Genomic DNA, 26,981 nt, shown 5'->3' on the forward strand with positions numbered 1-26,981 from the left:
CACCGATGGGCAACACGATGGGCAACACGACCTTCACTGTTGACTGGACAAGAACAGTTTTAACGAGGCGTCGCAACACTGTCAGCGAAGAGATTCAACTCCTCCTACTCAGCCGCCAAGAGTATGCCAGCAAGAGACAAAAGGTCAGGATACTCTTCTCAAGTATTTGAAGCGGTTATCTACAGCAGTGTGAGATAAGCAGGGCTGACTAATGGGATTATCCATTTTTTTCAGGCAGGAAGAGTTTGCAAGGAGCCAATGAGGGTTAAGGCAGTCACAGAAATGAAGGTTCTTGCCACAGCTTTTGAGACAAGCTGCACCCTTAAAAACCTCTCAAAAGGGAAAAGGGCACTGGAATTCATCAGACTGAAAAGAAATAGTAAATCATACTAACGAGCCACAGAAACTTGGGTTCCATCAGAGCAGACTCTTCTCCAAATCTACTCTGAGTCGATGAGCTAAGTCTCCCCGGGAATAAAATGCCGTCATCCCACCAGCTGCCATCTTTGAGCAGCAGGGGAGACAGTGAGGCTCCGCGCAGAAGAAATTATTATCGTTCTACCAGACTAATTTAGAATCAGAAAACTCTCCAAAATAGAATACTTCAAGAATAAATATGAGTGAACCAAGGGAACAAATTTGCAAAAAAGTTTTCACTAACTTTACCCCAAATAAATTCTCTGATCCAGAAAAGTGCATTAGGAAAAAAAAAAACAAAAAAAAAACACGGCAATTATTGATTCCACTTAACAGCCTCATTCTCTAATCACACTAACTACCTGACAGGTGGTATGGGCCTGCCCTTGGTAAGGACAGCCCACTTAATGGCTGGGAGATTTCCTGGTGAGAAATGCCATCAGAGTGAGATTTAGAAGGGAGGGCCCATGGAGCTGCAAAATTCTCACCTTGGGAAGGAGGGACAACCTAGCATTTTGGACGTTTTCAGTCCCACCAGTCAACCTGGATAAGTTTCACGAGAAGAATTGGAAGAGACTGACTGTGTTCATGGATTGGACTAAACATAACACATGTTAATTCCCCAAATCTATATATATATATAGGCTTAATGTAATTCCTACCGAAATCTCAGCAAAATTTTGTGGTCCGATTATTCTAAAATGTACAGGGAAAGGCAAAGGAACAAGAATTACTAAAGCAGGTTTGAAAAAATGTAACATGGTAGGAATCAGTCTACTTGATTTCCAGACTAATTATATAGCTACTATAGTAATAAAGATTCTACTGGTGGAATAGAACATAAAACTCAGAAATAGACTCACAAAAATAAGCCTCAGAAAGCCTTCCCAAATGCCACCTCTGTCCTTAGGTTTGGGCGTGGGGGGCTTAAAACTGAATATATCCTAAGCTCAAATCCTGTGGATTTGAGTATAGGGTCATGTTTGGATGAAAGGAAAATAAATATCACAGAAGTCAAATTCCCAGATAAGTGATCAGGAGAAATCAGACACAAGTCCAATCACTATCCTTTTGATGAGGGGCACTGGGTCTTTTTTTTTTTTTTAAGATTTTATTTATTTATTTGATAGATCACAGTAGGCAGAGAGGCAGGCAGAAAGAGAGAAGGGAGGAAGCAGGCTCCCAGCTGAGCAGAGAGCCCGATGTAGGCCTCGATTCCAGGACCCTGAGACCATGACCCGAGCCGAAGGCTGAGGCTTTAACCCACTGAGCCACCCAGGCGCACTGGGCCTTAATCACAAATGAACTTGAAGCTGGCCAGCTTGTATGCTCACAGAAAGGAAAAGAAAATCATTTGGATTTTAGTGCCTATTTTATAACTGTCCATTAACTGCTCAATTCTGGGTGAAGGGCTCCAAGGCAATGCAAGTGGACTGGCTCTTCTGGCAAAAAAATCATTCACCAATTTGAATCTAAAATTTTCCATCATCTTGGCTACCACATTAGTCCATTAGTTCATATTTGCTTCTTTGTGCCCGTGTACTCAGTATGAATCTGGAATCTGAATATGAAAACACCCAGATGGTTGTCTTCATGGCTTCCTGGGGCCATGTGAAATTAAAAAGATCCCAATATTCTGTTTCCAAGCCTGGAATAATGCTAAACAGTGTGCAACCTCCCTTACAAAGCACAGGGTGAAAAGAGGGGCCAACTGAGAACTGCGGTTCTCAACCCTGGCTGCACACTAGCATTACTGGGGAGAGCTGCTACTGTAGAGTCATATTAGCTAATGCTGTTAATTAATCCCCACTCATGCCAATCCATTGGCCAGCAACACTGACCGTGTGTTAGAGTTTCCCAGGGAGCTTTAAAGAATTACAGATGTCTGAGCTCCCCTCTCAGACCCATCAAATCAGAACATTGGGGAGGACAGGTGGGCAATGGGTACTTTTCAAAAGCCCCCCAGCATCATTTACTGAAAAGACTGGCTTTTTTCCACTGTATATTTTTTCTTGTTTTGTCGAACAGTATTTGACCATGGAGTTGCGGGTCCATATCTGGGCTCTCTCCTCCGTTCCACTGGTCTATGTGTCTGTTTTTGTATCAGTACCATGCTGTCCTGGTGATCACAGCTTTGTAGTAAAGCTTGAAATCAAGCAACATGATGCCCCCAGCATTGTTTCTCTTTTTCAACATTTCCTTGGCGATTCTGGGTCTCTTCTGGTTCCATACAAATTTTAGGATTGTTTGTGCCAGCACTTTGAAAAATGCTGTTGGTATTTTGATCGGGATGGCGTTGAAAGTATAGATTGCTCTGGGCAGCATACACAATTTAACAATATTTATTCTTCCAATCCATGAGCATGAAATGTTTTTCCATCTTTTTTTGTCTTCTTCAATTTCTTTCACGAGTGTTCTGTAGTTCCTCGAGTATAGATCATTTACCTCTTTGGTTAGGTTTATTCCAAGGTATCTTACGGGTTTTGGTGCTATTGTAAATGGAATCGATTCTTTAACTTCCCTTGCTACGTTTCATTGTTAGTGTATAAGAAAGCAACTGATTTCTGTGCATTGATTTTGTCTTCTGCCACATTACTGAATTGCTGTATGAGTGCTAGAAATTTGGTGGTTGTCTTTTGGGTTTTCCACATAAAGTATCGTGTCATCTGTGAAGAAAGAGAGTTTGACTTCTTCTTTGCTAATTTGAATACCTTTTATTTCTTTTTGTTGTCTGATTGCTTCAACAAAGCAGGAAAAAATATCCAGTGGGAAAAAGACAGTTTCTTCAATAAATGGTGCTGGGAAAATGGGACAGTTAAATACAGAAGAATGAAACTCAACCATTCTCTTACACCATACACAAAGATAAACTCAAAATGGATGAAAGACCTCAATGTGAGACAGAAATCCATCAAAATCCTAGAGGAGAACATAGGCTATAACCTCTTAAACATCGGCCATAGCAACTTCTTTCAAGACATGTCTCCAAAGGCAAAGGAAACAAAAGCGAAAATGAACTTTTGGGACTTCATCAAGATCAAAAGCTTCTGCACAGCAAAGGAAACAGTCAACAAAATAAAGAGGCAACCCACAGAATGGGAGGAGATATTTGCAAATGACACTACAGACAAAGGGCTGATAATCAAGATCTATAAAGATCTCCTCAAACTCAACACACACAAAACAGATAATCATGTCAAAAAATGGGCAGAAGACATGAACAGACACTTCTCCAATGAAGACATACAAACGGCTAACAGACACATGAAAAAATGTTCATCATCACTAGCCATCAGGGAGATTCAAATCAAAACCACATTGAGATACCACCTTACACCAGTTAGAATGGCAAAGATTAAAAAGGCAGGAAATACCAAATGTTGGAGAGAACATGGAGAAAGGGGAACCCTCTTAAACTGTTGGTGGGAATGCAAGTTGCTGCAGCCACTTTGGAAAACAGTGTGGAGATTCCTCAAAAAAATTAAAAATAGAGCTACCCTATGACCCTGCAATTGCACTACTGGGTATTTACCCCAAAGACACAGATGTAGTGAACAGAAGGGCCACATGCACCCCAGTGTTCATAGCAGCAATGTCCACAATAGCCAAACTGTGAAAAGTGCCGAGATGCCCTTCAACAGATGAATGGATAAAGAAGATGTGGTCCATATATACAATGGAATATTACTCAGCCATCAGAAAGGATGAGTACCCAACTTTTGCATCAACATGGACGGGACTGGAAGAGATTATGCTGAGTAAAATAAGTCAAGCCGAGAAAGTCAATTATCATATAGTTTCACTTACTTGTGGAACATAAGGAACAGCATGGAGAACATTAGGAGAAGGAAGGGAAAAATGAAGTGGGGGGATTCAGAGGGGGAGACAAACCATGAGACTGTGGACTCCAAGAAACAAACTGAGGCTTTTGGAGAGGAGGGGGGTAGGGGGGTGGGTTAGCCCAGTGGTGGGTATTGAGGAGGGCACATACTGCATGGAGTACTGAGTGTTATACGTAAACAATGAATCCTAGAAAACTACATCAAAAACAAATGACGTACTGTATGGTGACTAACAGAACATAATAAATTTTTTTTTAAAAAACTCCCCATGGATCCTAATATTCAAACAGGGTTATGAGTGACTATTGTAGTCTGGTGCCTGTTAGACTTCAGTGAGCACCAGAATCTCCTGGAGGACTCATTAAAAAAAAGGTTTCAAATAGGCAGATAACAGAGACAGAAAGTAGATTCATGGTTCCCCAAAACTAGGGAAGATGAGGGGATCAGAGTGCAACTGGTAGAAAGACTCGGGCTCAAATGAACTGTGCAGTAAATTTATTCAACATCTCCAAGCTTCATCATTTACTCAATATAACCAAGATGGGGGGCTGGAGAGCAGAAGAGAAGAACGTATGGAAACTACCTCATATGCCACACATTTTAGTACCTGGTATGTTGGAAACATAAAAAAAATGATAATAGCAGCCAACACCCATTGAGTGCGTACTGTTTATAAGCACTCTTCTAAGGTATTTATATATATTAATTCATTTAATTTCCACAATATTCTATAGGGATCAGCAATTTTTTTTTCTATAAAAGCCAGATAGCAATTTTGGGGCCTCATGGGCCATACAGTCCTGATCCCAACTACTCATCTGCTGTTGTAGTCCGAAAGCAACCTTAGACAATGTAAACATGTGAGCTTATCTGTGTTGCAATAAAACTTTATTTATAAAAACAAGAGGTGTACAGATTTGGTCTGCGGACCATAAGCCAAGCCCTGGTATATGAGATGGGTACTGTCACTATCTCCATCTCATAGATAAGAAAACGAAGACATGAAGGGATAAACTGACCGCCTAAGTTTCTGTATGAAGTCTGATGACGGAGTCCACACAGTCAACTATAGACCACAAAAGCTGCTGACAATGCCGTCATCACCAGTGAGCCTCTCACTCAGTCCAAATCCAGGTTTTCCAAATTCAAAAGGGGCTGGCCAGCCAGTCAGGCGCAACACCCTCAGAGAGGCCTCAGAGGCTGAAGACCCAGCTCCACTCCTCCCTTGCTCCCGTGCAGTCCCTAGGTGAAGTTCTGCCTGCTCTGAGTCCTCAGCGCCTTTCCTCTCCGTACCTCCCAGATCGGTCAACTTCTTCTTTTATGCATTTCTTCCCCAACCCATTTGGTGGCCAGGACCACACCCATCACAAGCGCTCAGTCTGCACGCACTGGAGGTGTGTGTGAACCCATGGGTACTGGGTGTGTAAGCCGAGAGGACAGGGGCCTGGGGGCAGAGAAGGGAGGGAGGGACCCAGGCACTCACCAGTCCCTGGCAGGCACTGAGGGCGGCGGTCCCGATCCTGACACCCTGTTGCAGCACTGTGCCCCTGAGATGGCAGGGGGGTGCTGAGGAAGCCACCATCTTCACGTGGGAAAGGTTCCCGTACCTCCTCTCCAGGATATAGCTTTTGGAAAGAAATCCCTGATTGACCGACAAGTTAAAGAACAGGTCCTTCTCCTCGTGTGAAATTCTGTAGTACACCCGGTCCTCTGAGCCATCCACATCTCTCTTCCTCCTGCTGTTGCCAGTGACAGGATGGTGCAAGCTGTAGGACAGAAAGTGCCCCCTGGCATCTACTCGGACTGGGGCCACCACGTGGTATTCGGGCAGGGCCTTGAGAAAATGCTCTGAAAGAAGAGAAGACAAAGAATGAGATGGCGAGCACTCTCAAGGCGGAGTCTACAGCAAGGTCAACGCTCCGCCATTTGGAACTTAGCGTGTTGAGGGCAAAATACCACCATTGGCCTGAAATCTGCAGATCCCATTTACAGCACAAACACTGTCAAAAGTAAATTCCCGGAACAACTCAAATCCACTCAGGGCCCCTCCTTGAGGACACGTGGCAGTCTGAGCCAACACCCAGGCACAACTCTGGAGGGCAGATGTTTTCCCAGAGTCAAATTAAGATGAATTCATTCATGAGGCGTCCTGTTAGCAAAGGGGCAAGGTCAGCGTAGGGAATGTTTCAAGCCTCGAGTTCTTGAATACAAATCACAGAGCTCCACTGTTTATTTGAAGGAGCTTAAATGCCTCGGGAACTTCCCATTAACTTGGGTCCGAGGAAAAATAGAAACAGCTAACCAGTCGGTCGTGCACACGCCGACAAACTTCACACCAGTCACGGCGTTCGCGTTCCGTGCAGCGAAACAGGTCCTTAAAAAAAAACAAACTCGGATTTTCTTTCTGTGTTTACGAAGTATACAAAATAAAATGGCAAGATGAAAACTACCGCTTTAAAAACGCAAGACGGGAACCCTTGTCCCTTCCACATGCGAGAACATACACACGCCTTTTGGCTTGCTCACGCTTAAATTCCCACCCCTTCCTCCTCAGCCTGATGTTTGAGAAGAACAAGGAATCTAACAGGAGCGAATCATCACTCGGGATTACAGACTACTTCAGGCAAACCGTGAGCCACTTAGTAAAATAACCAACACTTGCATTGAAGGGGGAAAAAAAAGAAAAGCAGCCAGGGGAGAAGCAAGAGAGGGGAGAAAACAAGTGCCACCTGCCGCCTCCCAGCTATATTCCGCCTTCCAGCTTCTGCTGTTTTGTCTGTTACTTCCCGCTATCCTGTCTGTTGCACTGACAGCCCATCTATTCTCGCTTAGGTTTGAAAGTCCCAACTCCAACCCCCCTTCTTTCTCCTAATGTTCCTGGCTGAAGTTCTCTAAGGTCCTTACTTTCCGTACTTCCCAGAATACCTCATTTTACCGTGCTTTTTGTTAATGAGACTTTATTCCCGAAGCCTCTGGGGGCCAGAATCTTGCACGTCACAGGGGCCTGGCACGTAATGTGTCAATCAGTGAGCACATTTGTAGCTGGTTAATTAAAAGAACCGGACTTAATGGGGGTACATTTATAAAACAGCCTCTTTTCCCAGATAACTGCCTTCCAACACACTTCGTGAAATCGTTCGTTTCTGCCTTGGATGAAATTTGGGGTCGAGCACCGAGTTTTCACTCTTAGGTACTAACGAACAGTCTCAGTTTTTTAAGCGCAAAAAAAAATCCAGAACTACTGCTTCTGATTGCAGCAGTTCGGAGCAAGAGATCACACAGCAAGATGGATAAATCTTTAAAAACAATGTTGAGTGAAAAAGAAGAAACAAAACAAGTTAAAACAGAGCCACTGACATCAATGGAAAATACATGCACACCAAAACAATAATACAAAGTCAGCCAGAACATATGTAAATGAAAAATACATATGGAACCCATTAAAATGATTTTCCATGAGGAGGAATGGGTGTAGGGACAAAAGTGCAGAGAAAAAAATAAAAGGGTTTTGCCTGAATCAGTGACACTAACTTGCCATGAACTCGGAGTCAAATGGACTAGGTCTCCATACTGCCTACTCCCCAAGGAATATCTATATATTTAGTATCAGAGTTTCACTGACCTTCTAAGTTCAGAGCTCAGGAGAGGAAAGGGGAGGATGGGTCAGAACAGGGTGGATACAATTGGCTTCCCTGGTATTCTTCTCAGGTTACTCTTTAATTCTACTACTCACAATGATGTCTCTGGCTTCTCCAGGGTGAGCAGTGGATGGAAGTTACGGGCAGAAAAGCCTTACTCAAGTGGACAGCCATCACCTTGCAGTGGGCCCAGCTGTGCGTGGTCACTGCCCAGATGCTCTCAGGGAATGCTCCTCTGTGCCTTACAGGGCCTGTCTCTGTAGTTGCATCTCAAAGAATTAAACACGATTTTTGAAAATATAAAATGAAAGCTAAAGCTTGCCTAAGCCCCAGCACCTACTCCTCAAAGAACAAAAAAGCAAACAAATTTAGACCTCTTGACCCAGTTGCTTTTCATCTAATGGGTTTGGAAGAGAAGCAGCGTAAGTTGGCTCTACAATAAAACGACGATAACAACCACAGTCACCATTTAACGAGCACTTGCGAGGAGCCAGGGACCATCAGTCCCTTCTCACTCGGTCATCGCAACCTGTGCCACAGATCAGGGAATTCCCGTTTCATAGATAAAGACACCGAGCCTAAGAGAGGCCCCAGAGCCAATAGGCAGCATCCCTTATACTGAAATCCCATGCTTCCTATTTCAAAACGATCTTCCTAGCCACTGCCCTTCACGTACAGAAGCCGCTGCACTTGGCAGAGAGTGTAACAGATCAGAAGCTACACCACTGCCCTAGGGAGATAATCTGACAAGAAGAGGGTGGCTTAATTTAAGAGGCTTTTGCTCAGCAATGAAGAGAGATAACAATAGCCTGTTTAGCAGGTAGAGTAACAAGAGGTTAAGACTAGTTTTGCCTCTTAATTTGATTGCAAACAAAGCAGCAAGCCATGTCAGCCCATAGGTGTGGACAGAAATAGGTGGCCACAGGAGTCTGACTTACGTAGGTAGCCCTCCTGCTGTTGCCTTATCTATACAAAGGCGTCACAATACGAGTTTCTACCTCCCAGGTGGCTGTGAGAATCCCGTGTATTTATAAATGTAATAGAGGTCGAACAGTGCTTGACCAAGAGCACTCAGTGACTATGACAGAAACTTGGCCATCAAGGATCACTGCACCATAAAGATATAACCTCCAAGCAGAGACAGGGGAGAAGCCCAAACTCAACTTAGCTTCCTCTCAATGCGTATTTAGTTTGGAAGATGAGGTAGCTATAACCTTGGCCAATAGAAAGCTGAGCTCAGAGGGGATATGACAGGAATGGAGAAAGCACAAATCAGGAAATAATTGGTACATTTCTGTGGTCAAGCCCAGCATTTAGAGTATACTAACCTGGTCTTGTCTAATCCATACTGTTCTCTGGGACAGATATTATTAACCATGTCCCTCAGCTTATCCCTCATTCCCATCCTGGTAAAAAGACAACGAAGAGGGGTGAGGATTCATTCTGGGGTGATCTGACCCTGGAGCCCACCCTTCTAACAGCTGCCCTTGCGGCTTCTCAAGGGTCTACTACTACATCAAGAGGGCATGTCAATAAGGCTGTGGGTGGGGGGAACTGAGGCACACTGTAATCCCATCACAGTCTGCCCCTTTATGGAAATACATTATCAGCCCTGAATACCTTGATTTGCCTTCTTTAAAATTAGCCTCCAAACCCTCAGTCACAAACACTGATGATACCTCATAGGAAACTTTGAGTGAAGCCTGCTGGCACAAGTGCTTTTTTTTTTTTTTTAAGATTTTATTTATTTATTTGACAGAGATCACAAGCAAGCAGAGAGGCAGGCAGAGAGAGAGGAGGGTAGAAGCAGGCTCCCGGCTGAGCAGAGAGCCCGATGTGGGGCTCGATTCCAGGACCCTGAGACCATGACCGGAGCCAAAGGCAGAGGCTTTAACCCACTGAGCCACCCAGGTGTCCCAGCACAAGTGCTTTTGAAAATTCACAACACCAGGTGATCTTTTACCCTCTGCTTAGGAAGAAAGGAGAGAGCTGAGAGAATATTTTACCTGCCAGATTTTATAGTTTAGGTTAAATCTATATTTAACTCTTGATATGGTGTATTTCTCTCTTAGAGAGCAAGTAAATTTCTAAGACTCTTCACTAAAAAGGGCAATGAAATTCTCTAAGAGTCAGAAGTTCATTTTCAGAATTCTCCTCCGTGGGATGTTGCAACTTTTCAAATAAATTTTTATCGTAGAAAACTACACGTGTCAGGATGTGGAGTATCGTATCGGTCCCCCACGTTTTACCACAGGCCCCAGGATTTCAGATTGGCTCACCAACCCTACGACCACTAACCTCCAGACCATCATTGCTTAGGATAACAGACGCAAATAAAATACCAAAACTGTGAAGTGTCTCCTTACATAAAGAAAATAAATGAGATCATTTCCATCCTTTTTTTTTCCCCCAATAGCAGAAATACGTGATTAGACCATTTGTCTTGAAGCGCACTCGCAACTTCTGTCTGGAAACACTCCCTCTGTTCCTGCAGAAACCTGAGCAGCCGAAAGCACATCTCTACCCTGGGATGAAATGCCGGCACTGTTGATTTCCGATCTGGGGATCACGGAGATCATGGAAACAGCCGGTGACTTGCAGACAGTACAAGGAATAAGGAACCCCAGGGGCTATCATGGCTGTGGCAGAAAGGCAGTATGTTGTGCACAAGACTGATGTTTCCCATTGTTCTGATACTTGATGGGGAACCAGGAAAGCTTGGGGAAGTCCCTGCATGTTTTGGTATCACAGGCGAGCACTGTGGAAAGAATACTGGCAAGAGTGTCAAATCTGCCTTTTCTGGTCCAAGAAAAGATTGAATGTACCTCTGTGTTCTTCCCAGGGCTAAAAGCCTGCCTCTGCTCTCTGCCCCATAGAACTAGAAAGAATGTTAAGGATTATGCAGGATCAGAATGTTTCCAACCATGGGACCCTGTGCAGTCCCCTCCACCCCTGGGCTGAAGTAGCACTTCCTAGGTGCTCCCTGAATTCATGCTGACTAACAGACTCACCTCCCAGGCCCCTCACTCCACCTCCGGAAAAATAAGGATGGTAGAGATGATCTCTGAAATCTTCTGCGAGTTTAAACATGCAGCATTTGGGTGCTGTTAAAAAATGTCAGAGTAAAAATGGAAATCTAGGGACATTGGCTCTTTGTGAAATGATGGGCTGGCCATTTGGGGCAAAATTCAGGTCATCTTAGTCCCAAGAAGCCCTAGAATTTTCTTGTCCCTTCTCTGCATCTCTCTGTCTCTCTCTCAGTTGTTTTCTTTCTCTCTCCACTCGGTTCTAAAGGAAGCCTGCTCAGAAATTTCTCTGTTGGACCAAATGCGGATTACTTGTAAATCCATTGGTAAGTTTATTAAGAACAAATATTGTGGAGAAAAGGCTTTTAGGAATGAAAAGTCTTTTTAAAACCTAAATAGCTGGGCATCGCTGATAAACTCGGAGCACTCTACAGCTCTTTGTCAATATCAAATAATTTCAGCACTGTAACCCCAAGGATGACCAAGCAAAAGAACCATCTCTCACCTTCCAAAAAGGAGGGCAAGGCCCAGGGGAGTCTGCTCCACACTAAGCTGAATTTGCCTACAAAGATGTGGAGCAAGGAGACCTGAAAAGCAACCAACCCACGAGAATGTGTGTCTTTGAACCAGGTCATCTCCAAATGCCCTGGGAAGTGCTCACAGGCTGGGTCTGTGCTGCCAGAAGAGAGACTTTTCACAAAGGGGCTGTTTTTCAAAGAAAAACAAACACTGCTATTTTAAACTTGGGGGTGGGAGATGGTATCTGGAACGTTTACACAAGCAAGTGCTGGCTGGCTGACATCTAACCCGGGTGCTCGGCTCCAGCTTCCAAGGAAAGCAAAAGGGACTTGCTCTTGATGGCTCTTGAAGTCACAGTAGATGAGCTCTCAGCGGTGTAGGAACTTTGCAACATAGTTAGAACCCTGTGTGGAAAGCCTCAACAAAGACAGGCTCGTGATCTTTGCCACCCAAGTGGTCTTGGGAATTAAGAGGGTCAGAATGCTAGGCAAGCTTCTCAACACTTGATCACAGTCCGCAAAACACTGGACTTAATGTCTGCTAAAGCAGTGCTGTGGGCATTTGTGTGTCTGTATGTCTGTGTGTGTGCGGGGGGGGGGGGGGGGGGATTGTCCCTACCTTATTATTGCTAAAAGGCCAAGCTCTGGAGCCAGGCTACCTGGGTTCAAAACCTCACTCCGCCATGATCTGGGCCCATGAACTCATCATGCTTCCCCAGCTTTAGAACAGAGACAGTAACAATGGTCCCTGCACCCCAGAAGGCTGTGGACAGTGGTTGCTGAGCTGACACAGAGTGCCTCAGCATTCTTGGTGCATGGAACTTTCTCCAGCCACGTGGGCCAATGCTGCAGCTCTATCTTCTCCCAGAAGCACATGGAACTCCCCACAAAACACAGGAGTGTCTCTGACCCTCCCAAGTCCAATAAAAAAAAGCAGAGGCAGCAGTGCCCTCTGCTCCAGCTGTTAGGTTTAAAGGGCAAGTTGTCCTCACACCCCCTCCAGCGTTTTCAACAGCACTGTATGCTTCATGACATTCACTAGGAGACACAGCCAGATGCCATCAGAAGGCAGGGTGGGGAAAGGTGAGCCCCTACAGTGGTCAATTTCCCCCCAAAAGAACTGTTATTTTTAAAACACAGCCCTAAATCTTTCCAGGAAACCAAAACACAGCCAAACTCACTCAGCAGGGGGCCGGAATCACATTTCCCCTCCCCTGCCCAGAGCTGAAACTAACTAGAAACACCCCCAGTGGCCAGTTGGAACTTTAAAAAAAAAAAAAAAAAAAAAAAAAATTTCTGTGTTCAGAAGTTGAAAAATAGAGGATTGAAACAGTGCAGCATTCAAAGAGACAAAAGGGGGGGTCGTTACCAGTTACCACTTGGGTCTTTTCTGCCTCAGCATTAGTGTGTAAGGGACGGGATTCACAGCCTTTCGGTAAGAATTAAGGAATCATCACTCAACACTGAATTCTGAGACGCCCTATGGTACCGAGCTCCCAGCCCAGATTTCCTTAGGACTCAGCCAAACGGTTTTGCAGAGTTCAGCCAGTGGGGGAGGGGGAGCAACCAACTTTCCACGCATCTCCCCACCACGGTTTTTAAAGGAAATAAAGAAAAGCCACTAACCTTGCCTTCTGTCCGGGAAGTGCACAGGGCCTGGCTGAGCTTGGCTCCCATAGCAAAGGGCCCCAAAGTTAAGGAGGTAGGCTACAACGGAGAGGTTTGCAAGCCAGCTCCTCTGGGCACATAGCATGATTCAGTTGTTGGGGAGAAGAAAAGTCAACAAAGTTTAGCTCTCAGCTCAAGAAATCAAGTCCTCGCCTGTGGCCGAGCAGAAAGATGCAGAGGTGCATGGTCCAGGAGTGGGAGGGAGCGGCTGCAAAGCTGCCCAAGATCTCCCTTTGCTTTCTTACGCAGAAAGGGGTTAGTTACCTTTATCCCCCTTCCCTCCTGAAAGGGGAATGATTCAACTGGCAGCGCCTGCTTTCCGCGGGGTGTGGATCGGTTCAGAGCGGGAGGGGGGCAGCCCACCCAAGATCCCCACCCCTCTGCCTTCCGCGCCGCCTGGCTTCACAGCCAGCTCAGCGCATCTTCCTCCGGCCTCCCACCCCCACGCTCCTCCGGCCCCGCCCAGAGCCCTGCCGAGCGGGCCAAATAGGGGAGACCCGGGAGAGCCACCCTGGGCGGGACTGCGGAAAGAGAGGCCCCCAGGCCAGCCCTCCCTGGCCAAAATACAGGCCGAAAGTGCTGAGCGCAGAGGTGGGGCACGGGGGACCCCACTCCTCCACGCCCCGGCTCAGTGCTGCCCCCTTGGCTGCCTTTCTCCTCCCAGTTCCGAACTTTTCCTAACATCCCTCTATGGAGACCCCTCAGTCTTCTCTGGGACTCTCTTCCAAGGCGAGATAGGATTTGCATTTTAAAAAGAAATGGTCAGTTTCTCTCTTGGCCAAGTCCTCCAGAGGGAAAAGGCCTGAGCTAGTCTTCTGGTTCAACCCTGAACAAGTCTCTTCGTGGCCGCCAAGAGGTGATGAGACCAAATGATTATGAGCCACGCTGGGTCTGCTGGTCCCCCTGGTGCCTTTCTACTTCTATTACCCCACCTTTCCTAGCCCACCCCACTCGCCCACAAGCAAACCAAGACAGTGGAGGAAGTAAGCCCAAGAACATGCGAAGGTATTTCTCCAATTCGTCAGCCCAGGCTGCTCGTGGAGGGGGCAACCACGGGGCTGAAGCTTTCCATTACAGAGAGAACGCTGCAAACCAAGGAGCTTTGCCAAGCATCCTGAGAATTGACTGGATAATCCAGCCAAGATTTCACACCTCTGGGCTGAAACAGGCTTCCTTACTCCATTCAGGAAGAATTTGGCCCCATACTGGTCCTCCATGCCTTCCAGCCAATGAGACGTGCAGGAAGGCCACTCGTTCAACCCTGTGCAGGCCTGGGCAGCCCCAGTAAAGCAGTGATCCAAGGGCAAGGTGGTCCCCTCAGGCTTGGGGTGGGTAGGAATCCTTCGGACTGGATACATATGTGCCACCGTATCTCCAGGGGTATGAACTAGTTTCCTATTATCGGCATTAGACATTCACATAAAGCTGGTGACTTAAAACAGCATAGATTTAGTATCATACAGCTCTGGAGGTCACAAGTCTGAGATGGGTCTACCTGGACTAAAATCCAGGTGTGAACAAAGCTGCATTCCTTTCTGGAGGCTGTAGGGAAGCGTTGTTTTCCTGCTTTTTTCAACTTCTAAGGGGCTACCCACACTCCTCAGTCCCTTGCCCTCGGCCCCTGGTTTCAAAGTCAGCAATGGCCAGTGAGTATCCTATATGGCATCATCATGACATTATCTCTTTTCCCTCCCTTTTCCCTTTATAAGGACTCTTGTGATGACATTGGGCCTACTCAGATCATCCAGAATAATCTCTTGATCTTACGATTAGGCCATTAGCCCATTAGCGACCTTAACTCCATCGGCAACTTTTAACCCCCCATCCTGTAACATAACATGTTATGTCATCATGGGCCAGTCATAAAAGTGCTCTGAGCCTCTTCTCCTGTGACATAAATATCAAGTAGGAAGAGCATAATTTTTATTTAATTTTATTTTTTATAAACATATATTTTTATCCCCAGGGGTACAGGTCTGTGAATCACCAGGTTTACACACTTTACAGCACTCACCATAGCACATACCCTCCCCAATGTCCATAACCCCACCCCCCCAACCCCCCTCCCCCCATCAACCCTCAGTTTGTTTTGTGAGATTAAGAGTCACTTATTGTTTGTCTCTCTCCCAATCCCATCTTGTTTCATTTACTCTTCTCCTACCCCCTTAACCCCCCATGTTGCATCTCCTCTCCCTCATATCAGGGAGATCATATGATAGTTGTCTTTCTCTGATTGACTTATTTCGCTAAGCATGATACCCTCTAGTTCCATCCACGTCGTCGCAAATAGCAAGATTTCATTTCTTTTGATGGCTGCATAGTATTCCATTGTGTATATATACCACATCTTCTTTATCCATTCGTCTGTTGATGGACATCTAGGTTCTTTCCATAGTTTGGCTATTGTAGACATTGCTGCTATAAACATTCGGTTGCACCTGCCCCTTTGGATCACTACGTTTGTATCTTTAGTGTAAATACCCAGCAGTGCAATTGCTGGGTCATAGGGTAGTTCTATTTTCAACATTTTGAGGAACCTCCATGCTGTTTTCCAGAGTGGTTGCACCAGCTTGCATTCCCACCAACAGTGTAGGAGGGTTCCCCTTTCTCCGCATCCTCGCCAGCATCTGTCATTTCCGGACTTGTTAATTTTAGCCATTTTGACTGGTGTGAGGTGATATGTCATTGTGGTTTTGATTTGTATTTCCCTGATGCCGAGTGATATGGAGCACTTTTTCATGTGTCTGTTGGCCATCTGGATGTCTTCTTTGCAGAAATGTCTGTTCATGTCTTCTGCCCATTTCTTGATTGGATTATTTGTTCTTTGGGTGTTGAGTTTGCTAATTTCTTTATAGATTTTGGACACTAGCCCTTTATCTGATATGTCGTTTGCAAATATCTTCTCCCATTCTGTCAGTTGTCTTTTGGTTTTGTGAACTGTTTCCTTTGCTGTGCAAAAGCTTTTGATCTTGATAAAATCCCAATAGTTCATTTTTGCCCTTGCTTCCCTTGCCTTTGGTGATGTTCCTAGGAAGATGTTGCTGCAGCTGAGGTCGAAGAGGTTGCTGCCTGTGTTCTCCTCAAGGATTTTGATGGATTCCTTTCTCACATTGAGGTCCTTCATCCATTTTGAGTCTATTTTCGTGTGTGGTGTAAGGAAATGATCCAATTTCATTTTTCTGCATGTGGCTGTCCAATTTTCCCAACACCATTTATTGAAGAGGCTGTCTTTTTTCCATTGGACATTCTCTCCTGCTTTGTCGAAGATTAGTTGACCATAGAGTTGAGGGTCTATTTCTGGGCTCTCTATTCTGTTCCATTGATCTATGTGTCTGTTTTTGTGCCAGTACCATGCTGTCTTGATGATGACAGCTTTGTAATAGAGCTTGAAGTCCGGAATTGTGATGCCACCAACTTTGGCTTTCTTTTTCAATATTCCTTTGGCTATTCGAGGTCTTTTCTGGTTCCATATAAATTTTAGGATTATTTGTTCCATTTCTTTGAAAAAAATGGATGGTACTTTGATAGGAATTGCATTAAATGTGTAGATTACTTTAGGTAGCATAGACATTTTCGCAATATTTATTCTTCCAATCCAGGAGCATGGAACATTTTTCCATTTCTTTGTGTCTTCCTCAATTTCTTTCATGAGTACTTTATAGTTTTCTGTGCATAAATTCTTAGTCTCTTTGGTTATGTTTATTCCTAGGTATTTTATAGTTTTGGGTGCAATTGTAAATGGGATGGACTCCTTAATTTCTCTTTCTTCTGTCTTGTTGTTGGTGTAGAGAAATGGAACTGATTTCTGTGCATTGATTTTATATCCTGACACTTTACTGAATTCCTGCACAAGTTCTAGCAGTTTTGGAGTGGAGTCTTTTGGGTTTTCCACATACAGTATCATATCGTCTGCGAAGAATGATAGTTTGACTTCTTCTTTGCCGATTTGGATGCCTTTAATTTCCTTTTGTTGTCTGATTGCTGAGGCTAGGACTTCTAGTACTATGTTGAATAGCAGTGGTGATAACGGACATCCCCGCCATGTTCCTGACCTTAGTGGAAAAGCTTTCAGTTTTTCTCCATTGAGAATGATATTTGCGGTGAGTTTTTCATAGATGGCTTTGATACTATTGAGGTATTTGCCCTCTATCCCTACACTTTGAAGAGTTTTGATCAGGAAGGGATGCTGTACTTTGTCAAATGCTTTTTCAGCATCTATGGAGAGTATCATATGGTTCTTGTTCTTTCTTTTATTAATGTGTTGTATCACATTGATTGATTTGTGGATGTTGAACCAACCTTGCAGCCCTGGAATAAATCCCAATTGGTCATGGTGAATAATCCTTTTAATGTACTGTTGAATCCTATTGGCTAGTATTTTGGTGAGAATTTTTGCATCTGTGTTCATCAAGGATATTGGTCTGTAGTTCTCTTTTTTGATGGGATCCTTGTCTGGTTTTGGGATCAAGGTGAGGCTGGCCTCATAAAATGAGTTTGGAAGTTTTCCTTCCATTTCTATTTTTTGGAACAGTCTCAGGAGAATAGGAATTAGTTCTTCTTTAAATGTTTGGTAGAATTCCCCCGGGAAGCCGTCTGGCCCTGGGCTTTTGTTTGTTTGGAGATTTTGATGACTGTTTCAATCTCCTTACTGGTTATGGGTCTGTTCAGGCTTTCTATTTCTTCCTGGTTCAGTTGTGGTAGTTTATATGTCTCTAGGAATGCATCCATTTCTTCCAGATTGTCAAATTTGTTGGCGTAGAGTTGCTCATAGTATGTTCTTATAATTGTCTGTATTTCTTTGGTGTTAGTTGTGATCTCTCCTCTTTCATTCATGATTTTATTTATTTGGGTCCCTTCTATTTTCTTTTTGAGAAGTCTGGCCAGGGGTTTATCAATCTTATTAATTCTTTCAAAGAACTAGCTCCTAGTTTCGTTGATTTGTTCTATTGTTTTTTTGGTTTCTATTTCATTGATTTCTGCTCTGATCTTTATGATTTCTCTTTTCCTGCTGGGTTTAGGGTTTCTTTCTTGTTCTTTCTCCAGCTCCTTTAGGTGTAGGGTTAGGTTGTGTACCTGAGACCTTTCTTGTTTCTTGAGAAAGGCTTGTACCTCTGTATATTTTCCTCTCAGGACTGCCTTTGTTGTGTCCCACAGATTTTGAACCGTTGTGTTTTCATTATCATTTGTTTCCATGAATTTTTTCAATTCTTCTTTAATTTCCTGGTTGACCCATTCATTCTTTAGAAGGATGCTGTTTAGTCTCCATGTATTTGGGTTCTTTCCAAATTTCCTCTTGTGATTGAGTTCTAGCTTCAGAGCATTGTGGTCTGAAAATATGCAGGGAATGATCCCAATCTTTTGATACTGGTTGAGACCTGATTTAGAACCGAGGATGTGATCTATTCTGGAGAATGTTCCATGAGCACTAGAGAAGAATGTGTATTCTGTTGCTTTGGGATGAAATGTTCTGAATATATCTGTGATGTCCATCTGGTCCAGTGTGTCATTTAAGGCCTTTATTTCCTTGTTGATCTTTTGCTTGGATGATCTGTCCGTTTCAGTGAGGGGAGTATTAAAGTCCCCTACTATTGTTGTATTATTGTTGATGTGTTTCTTTGATTTTGTTATTAATTGGCTTATATAGTTGGCTGCTCCCACGTTAGGGGCATAGATATTTAAAATTGTTAGATCTTCTTGTTGGACAGATCCTTTGAGTATGATATAGTGTCCTTCCTCATCTCTTATTATGATCTTTGGCTTAAAATCTAATTGATCTGATCTAAGGATTGCCACTCCTGCTTTCTTCTGATGTCCATTAGCATGGTAACTTCTTTTCCACCCCCTCACTTTAAATCTGGGGGTGTCTTCTGGTTTAAAATGAGTTTCTTGTAGGCAACATATAGATGGGTTTTGTTTTTTTATCCATTCTGATACCCTGTGTCTTTTGATTGGGGCATTTAGCCCATTAACATTCAGGGTAACTATTGAGAGATATGAATTTAGTGCCATTGTATTGCCTTTAAGGTGACTGTTATTGTATATTGTTTCTGTTCCTTTCTGATCTACTACTTTTAGGGTCTCTCTTTGATTAGAGGACCCCTTTCAATATTTCCTGTAGAGCTGGTTTGGTGTTTGCAAATTCTTTCAGTTTTTGTTTGTCCTGGAAACTTTTAATCTCTCCTTCTATTTTCAATGATAGTCTAGCTGGATAGAGTATTCTTGGCTGCATATTTTTCTCGCTTAGTGCTTTGAATATATCATGCCAGCTCTTTCTGGCCTGCCAGGTCTCTGTGGATAAGTCTGCTGCCAATCTAATATTTTTACCATTGTATGTTACAGACTTCTTTTCCCGGGCTGCTTTCAGGATTTTCTCTTTGTCACTAAGACTTGTACATTTTACTATTAGGTGACGAGGTGTGGACCTATTCTTATTGATTTTGAGGGGGTTCTCTGAACCTCCTGGATTTTCCTGCTTTTTCCCTTTGCCATATTGGGGAAATTCTCTCCAATAATTCTCTCCAATATAACTTCTGCTCCCCTCTCTCTTTGGAAGAGCATAATTTAAGTGCAAAAGAAACTCAGATATGACAGGCATGTCTGGTGAAATGGCATGATGATCTAGCAGAAGTGTAATTGCAAAGGCATTAAAGAACCACTTTGAACCAGAACTCCTTTTGTTTCTTTTCCTTTCTTTCTCTTCTCCTTCCCTCAGTCTCCCTCCTCTACTTCCTACTCTTCTTCCTCTTCATTTTATCCTTTTAGTAGCAAGCAGGGGCTCATCTGAAGGGCTGGCTCACTCTTGGCTTCCATGTCCTGGAGAAGAGCTCTGTCTCTCAGCCTAAACACTCTGGGAACTTCTGAGTCCCAATAATGTCAGTGAGGACCCATGGAACATTCTACACTCACAGTTTCTTAACCTCTTCAACTCTGATGGCTTTCCCATTCCTTTCTCTTCCTTCCTACTCTTCAAGACCATGACCAGAAATATCTGTCATCCAGAGTCATCCAAGTCTGAAATCTTGCAACTCTAAAATCCCACCAAAATCCCAGCCCTTTCAACCCTCCTCAGCCTAGTAAGGACTGCCTATCTTCTGATCTCTCCATTGTTGGTTGTCTCATAATCTATGAGCATCTCTCTGACTTTACCTCCTTTTTTGCCCAGCCATATCCTTAAATAATCTCTCACCAGTGCCTTCAACAAGGCTTCCTCATTAAACTCTAAACTTGTTTTACCCTAACTGCTGATTTTCTCTGCTTTTTGTCTCCAAGTGCTGTTGAAAAGAGTCACCAAACTGTACCCACTGGTGCAACTATCAATTCATGTCTTCAAGTTCAATAAGTTTTCAAAATGACTCAGCACAAACACACGTCCTGCTACTATTCCAACACCAAGTTCTTTCTACTTTTCCCAGAATTTACAAAATCCCTCCAAAGGCTGGTATTTCCTTAGAGTAGAGGGAAGAGTTCATCTTACTCAACTTTCCTCTGCTCATTGGGAAAAAGTAACAAATGTTCTTGGTGACAATGGTTGGTAGTGATTAAAAAAAAAAAAAATGCCAACTCCCTTTCCTGATATACCCACAACAGAGAGCAGAGCTGTGAATCACTGCAGAGACTCCAAAATATCTCTGAAGTGGCAGATGCAAATATACTACCACTGAAGGAAGACTACAAAAACATATAAAATACAGGTATTGAGTAATAGCTAAGAACAGAAAAAAAGTATTTCACACTAATTATGTACAGAGCACTGTGCTGAACACCGTGTCAGCATTACTTCATTTAATCTTCACAAAAACCTATCAGGTAGGTACTATTATTATCCTGGGTTGATAGATGGGGAAACACTGAAAGAGTCTACTACTTGCCTGGGATCCAATCCCTATGAAATGGGAAACTGGGATGAAGCAATGAGGTTCAGAAGAAGGAAAAGAATTAGTTAGCCAAGTCACTAAGCAGAATCAAATACACATATGCCTTACTTAAGGCATAATTTAACACTTGGTGGAGATCCTATGGAATTGGAAATTGGAGATGCCTAATAATGAGAAGTTAGTAGCCCACTGAGTGCCCAGGCATGGCAGTCTCTGAGCAGTCATGCCAGCAGCTGCAGATGTTGTCATTACAACATTGGTCCTGGGTTATTCCTGAACCATGTGGGCACCAGTCCCTCTCTGTCATTCTGCCTTAAACATTAAGTCTCAATTAAAGAATCGTGTGCCCATTGTTCCCAAAGAGAGGAGGAAATCAGGGATGGAATAGATTAGGGAAACCTTGAGCACTACTGCCCTAGCAAAAACAGAATACTTCAAGTAATCATTCAACAAGTATTTATTGACTGCCTTCTGTGTCCAGGCATCGGGGATATAGCAACAAATAAAATAATCAGAGACTCTTTCCTTGTGTTTGCATATGCCATGGCTTGAGCCAGGGGAAAGAGAATAAACAAGTAAATATATAATATGTAAGACAGTGATAAGAGCAGTGGAGACAATAAACAGGCTAAGGGGGACTGGAAGTGATCAACAGGGGAGGGTTCCTGTTTTATATAAGAGGGTCAAGAATGGCCTCCACCAAGAAGATTTTAAGGAAGGAGAATGCTTAGAGAGCTCAAGAGGAAGCCAAATGTTTGTTGTGACTGTAGTGTGTGAACAAACAGAGTGGTGATGGACAAGGGAAGGGAAGGTCATGAAGGCCCTTAGAGACCACAAGGAAGACTTTGGATTTTTACCTTGAGCACATTAAGAAGCCATTGGGTGGGTGTGAGGGGGGGAGGTTGAGTACAGGAGTGACAAGAACTGACTTAGGATTTACAAGATGCCTTGGGCTGCTGTAGAGGGAAAAGGAGGAGCACAAAGAGCGGTTAAGAGGCCACGCGACTGACTCAGGGACGAGATAATGATGGATCACATCAGGTGGTAGCAAAAGACATGGAGGAAGTTGGGCAGACTCTGGATTTGTTTTGAAGGCAAAACAACAAGACTTTCTAATTAACTAGATGTGTGAGAAAAAAGAACTCGAGATGGATTTCAAGGTTTAGAGTTGCCCATAATTGAGATGGGGAAGATGGAAGGTGGACTAGAAACGGTGGGGATAGGGAAAATCAAAAGTTCACTTGGAGACATCTTGAGATGTCTCTTAGATATCTGAAAGGAAATGTCAATAGGCCGTTGGATGTATAAGACTGGAGTTCAGAAGAAGTTCGGGTTGGGGTTATGCGTTTAGAAGTCAGCGTGGGTATTTGGATGATATTAACAGCCTTGAAATGGAAGGAGAACACCTACTGTGTGAACATAGCGGGGAAGAAAAAAGACATGAGGCTTGTACTCCGGGTGCTATGGACTAAATATCTGTGTCTCCCCTTGCCCCTACCCCTACACACAAACAAAACTCCTATGTTGAAATCCTAAACCCCAGAGTGATGGCATGGGAAGGCGGGATCTTTGAGAGGTGATTAGGTCATGGGAGTGGAAGCCTCATGAATGGGGTTCGTGCCCTTATAAAAGACAGCCCAGAGCGCTCCCTCGCCCTTTCCACCGTGTGAGGACATGCAAGCAGACGGCCGTCTGTGAACCAGGGAGCAGGCTCTCACCAGGCACTGACTCTGCTAGTGCCTTGATCTGGGACTTCTCAGCCCCCATAATCGTGAGGAATGAATTTCTGCTGTTTATAAGCACCCAGTCTTTGACATCTTTATTATATCAGCCCAAACAGGCTAAGACACTGGGAGTGCTCCACTATTTAGAGTTCCGGGAAATAAAGAGAAATCATCACAGGAAATAAGAGAAAACCAAGTGGAAAGCGTTTCAAGGAGGACTTATTCACTAGCTCAGACTGGAATAAGGACAGGGGATAAGTCCAGGCTTTACGGTCTCTGCGGCCCAGAAGAAGAAAAAAAATAGGGAAGAAAGGTTGAGTTTGATTGGTTAAGAAACAATAACTCCACCCACTAGTACATACAGCTCATCAACGTCCTTGGAATCTGACCAGTCAGAAATTCTCCCATGGAAAGCAGTGTCAGGAAGGTATGAAAGTACCGAGGAAGGTGCACAATCCTAGTTTACCCCACCTTTAATGTTCTTTTAGCCTACTGAGCTCAAAAAGAGCCTATGAGTAGCCTGGGCTGGCATTCTCCTCCTCAGAGGAGAGCTCCTGCCCTGGCCCCAGAGGGACTCCCCTGCTACTCATTGCTGCTTTTCATGAGCCTCCTGGAGTCATTGAGAGCAGATCAGCTCTGCTCCCAAGAAACTTGGAAACGAGTTAATGAGATTAGTTCAGGTGGCAATAAAGATATACCATAATAGTACCCCCACTTTTTTGCCTTATTGAAGTACAACTGACATGCAGTAAACTGCATATGTTTAAATTATACAATTTTCTGTTTGCACATATACGCAGACACACCTGTGAAATCATGGACACAGTAAGCTTTGACTTATGTATGTGTATGTGCACGTGTGTGTGTGCTAGTGTGCATGAGTCAAACAAGAAATTTCCTCCTGCTCCTTGGAAGTCCCCTCCTCCTGCCCCTCCTTGAATGACCCCACAACCACAGGTAGCCACTCCCCTGCCGACATGGACATTCATTAGCCATTTCTTGAATTTCACATAAAGGGACTCATACGGTATAAACTGACTTTTTTCTACCTTCTTTCACTCAGCATCCTTATTTGGGTATTTTGTGTCCCAATCCTCTGCTCCTTTTTATTTCTGCACAGTGTTCCACTGTAGGGATCTGCTGCTGTGGACCTGTTCATTTGTCTTGTCACTGATTTATCTGCTGGCCAGGGAAGACTGACGGAGCAAAACTTGGTCAGCTGCACCTAGCCTAATCAGGCAGACGCATGCCTTCTACTAATTCCTGTTAAAGATATTGCCTTAAGGGCACCTGGGTGGCTCAGCTATTAAGCTTCTACCTTTGCCTCAGGTCATGATCCCAGGGTCCTAGGATCGAGCCCGCATTGGGCTCCCTGCGCAGCAGGAAGCCTGCTTCTCTCTCTCCCACTCCCCCTGCTTTGTTCCCTCTCTCGCTGTGTCTCTCTCTGTCAAATAAATAAATGAAAGCTAAAACAAGACAAAAAAGGTATTTCCTTGAAACTTACAAAACAAGGCCCCTAAGTCCTCCAACAATCTCATTTCAATGGACAATATATGTTTCTCCTCAGGATAAAGTGACTTGAAAAGATGCAGATGAAAACCATGACAAACAGGCTTTGAAGTTAACCCTGGATTAAGATAAAGCTTCTCTTGACGGTTTTGTAGAGTTTCAGCATAGACGGTCCTCACTGCCAGACAGAGGTGTGGCTTCTCTCTACTGCCACGAGATGGGTATCTGCGGCCCTTTGATCTTCAGAGCACAGAAAGCCAGGCTCTGTGCTCTCGGATACCCTTTCATGGGGCCCAGGGGACAGCTGGCCGAGACTTAGATGCCTCTGCGAACACCTTTCTCTACCGCGGCCACACTCTCCACATGGCGTCCCCCAGGATCGCCTCCTTGGCAACAAGATAGCATTGGCTCGCACTGTTAATTGACGGTTTGCTGTCCTGGGAAATCTGCCCCCGCACCCCACCCCCGGCTCCTGAGCAGCCTCCAGGAGCAAAGGGCTCTATCCATCCAGCCACCGTTCCCTGCAGTAAAGCAGTGGCTGCGATCTGATGAACACTGCGATCAGTGAGAGGACTGATGTGTGTGTGGCTATCCTGATGGAGTCCTTGAAACCCAGTGTGAGAAGATGGGGTACACAGGATATGTTTATTGAATACAGGGGCTAGTACGTAAGGCAGAGAGAAGTCTGTGAAAGACTCATAGAACGGATGTCATCAAGCGATGAATTAGAGAGCAGGCAGAATTTCACATAGTGAAACTCGAGTTTATGAATCTCACAACTCCTTACCATTGATTTTCCCCTTGATTATAAACTATAGATATAAGGACTATGTTTATTTATTACCGCATTTCTTTTAAAGGTAAAAATGATAAACAAATATTTGATCCAAGGGTGGGTGGCTGGGAGACTGAATGGGGAATGTTCTGGAAAGGACGTGCTTTGAGACCCATGGACACGCCTCTCCATTAAAGAGTTGGTTTCCTCCTCTAACTACCACCTGGAGTCAGGAAGCAGATTCTGGTTTTAGTATTTAGACTATTCATTTCTCTCTTTTTCCCCAGAAATAAATATTGTCCTTTGTGTTTATGCTAAAAGCCCCCTGAGTAACCGCACCTAGGGCTGCTCTGGTCTTCTATTGAGACCTCCTCTGCCCACTCTCTCTGAGTCAGCAGCTAGAAGGTTAATCCCTGGCGTAGCAGGGGCTGTCTGCATACTCTGTTCTTATCTTCCACATTCCCATGTTGCTTCTTTGGAATTAAAGTGTCTTGTCTTCCTCTAGGATTTTGAGTTGGAAGCTTAGATCATTGAGGTGTAACCTCTTTTCTTTTTAAAAAGATACACTTGTAGCTATAAATTTCCCTCTAAGCACTGTTTTGATTGCATCTCAAAATTTGATGCCATGTTCTAATATGATTTACTTTAAAATATTCTATATTTTATAACATTTTACATTTTAGTTCTTTAATCAGGGTTATTTAAAATGTGTGGCTTCATTTGAAACATTCGAGGACTTGCAGTAATCATCCTTTTATTGAATTAGTTTAAGTCCACCGTGCTCAAAATACACACGTTCTGTATGATTTCAATCCTTCGAAATTTGTTGAAACCTGATTTAGTCCCATGAAGTAGCCTATCTTGGTGAATGTTTTATGTGTATTTGAAGAAACTGGGTATTTTCTGAATGTTGAGAATAGAGTGTAGAACTTACCCTTAAGGTGTGCCTCTTTTGGGGTCTGAACTGAAAGCCTAGACTGTTTACTTAGTCCCCTCCACTTTACTAGACTTGAATGTCAGTCTTTATTGTCCCAGCACTGCATAGCTCTGGAGATAGCTACTCAGTTATGTGGGCCTTCAGCTTCTGTTTTCTGGTGGGTGTTGTGATAACCTGTCCTATGGTGGTGGTCAGCTTTCAAGATGCCTCCTAGTAATCATATTCCTGTATAATTCCCCTCTCCTTGAGTGAGGGCTGGACTTTTTTTTTTTTTAAGATTTTATTTATTTATTTGACAGGGAGAAGGAGCACAAGTGGAGGGAGTGGGAGAGGAAGAAGCAGGCTCCCCACTGAGTAGGGAGCCCAATGCTTCTAGAACCCAGGGATAATGACCTGAGCCTAAGGCAGATGCTGATTGAGCCACCCAGGTACCCCTGGACTTATTGACTGGCCTCTGAACAACAGAATAAGGAAGAAGTTGTGGGAGTGTCACTTTTACTAGATTATAAAACACTATAGCTTTTATGCCAATTCCTCTCTCTCTCTCTCTCTTCTCTCTCTCTGTCATCACTCACCCTGCTGGAAACCAGCTGCCATATTATGAAGCAATCGTGTGGAGAATCCTACAGAGTGAAGATCAAGGACTGCCAACAACTTTTTGAATGAACTTAAAGGCAACCCTCCCCCCGACCACCACCACTACATCTATTAAATAAACCCGCAGCCCCAGATGATAGCTTGCCTGCCACCTCGTGATAGACGTGGAGCCAACGACGCTACACTGACCTACACAAATGGTGAGAGGACATGTGTTGTTTTAAGCCGTAAAGTTTTAACATAAATTATTATTCATGAAGAGATGAAATGGAGAGAATATGGAATGAGAGAAATGGAAAAATAGAAAGAAGTAGATAGATTCAGGAATTTGGGGGGAGTTGTTTTGTTCTTATTCTTGAGAACATCCAACAAGACCTTCTAGATCGAGTTAAATTGGTGTAAGGGAAAATGAGAGATAAAGAATTACTCTTGGGCTTTTGGTTCAAACAGTTATAT

General features: G+C 43.9%; 1 protein-coding gene across 2 annotated transcripts in view; it reads right to left on the reverse strand.

Moving 5' to 3' along the window:
- The window catches only part of ADAMTS12 (ADAM metallopeptidase with thrombospondin type 1 motif 12), a 289,509-nt gene extending 276,024 nt beyond the window's left edge, over window positions 1–13,485 (reverse strand). For both annotated transcript variants that reach the window (XM_032851284.1, XM_032851285.1), the window contains exons 1-2: window positions 13,068–13,485; window positions 5,743–6,107 (exon numbers count right to left, since the gene is read on the reverse strand). In XM_032851284.1, coding sequence (XP_032707175.1) covers window positions 5,743–6,107; window positions 13,068–13,194 — 492 coding nt within the window. In that variant the 5' untranslated portion in view covers window positions 13,195–13,485. The remainder of the gene's footprint in view (window positions 1–5,742; window positions 6,108–13,067) is intronic.
- Window positions 13,486–26,981: the final 13,496 nt, after the last annotated feature.

Source organism: Lontra canadensis, unplaced genomic scaffold (genome assembly GCF_010015895.1).
Source record: "Lontra canadensis isolate GAN:19392208 unplaced genomic scaffold, GSC_riverotter_1.0 scaffold5, whole genome shotgun sequence".
Taxonomy (NCBI): domain Eukaryota; kingdom Metazoa; phylum Chordata; class Mammalia; order Carnivora; family Mustelidae; genus Lontra; species Lontra canadensis.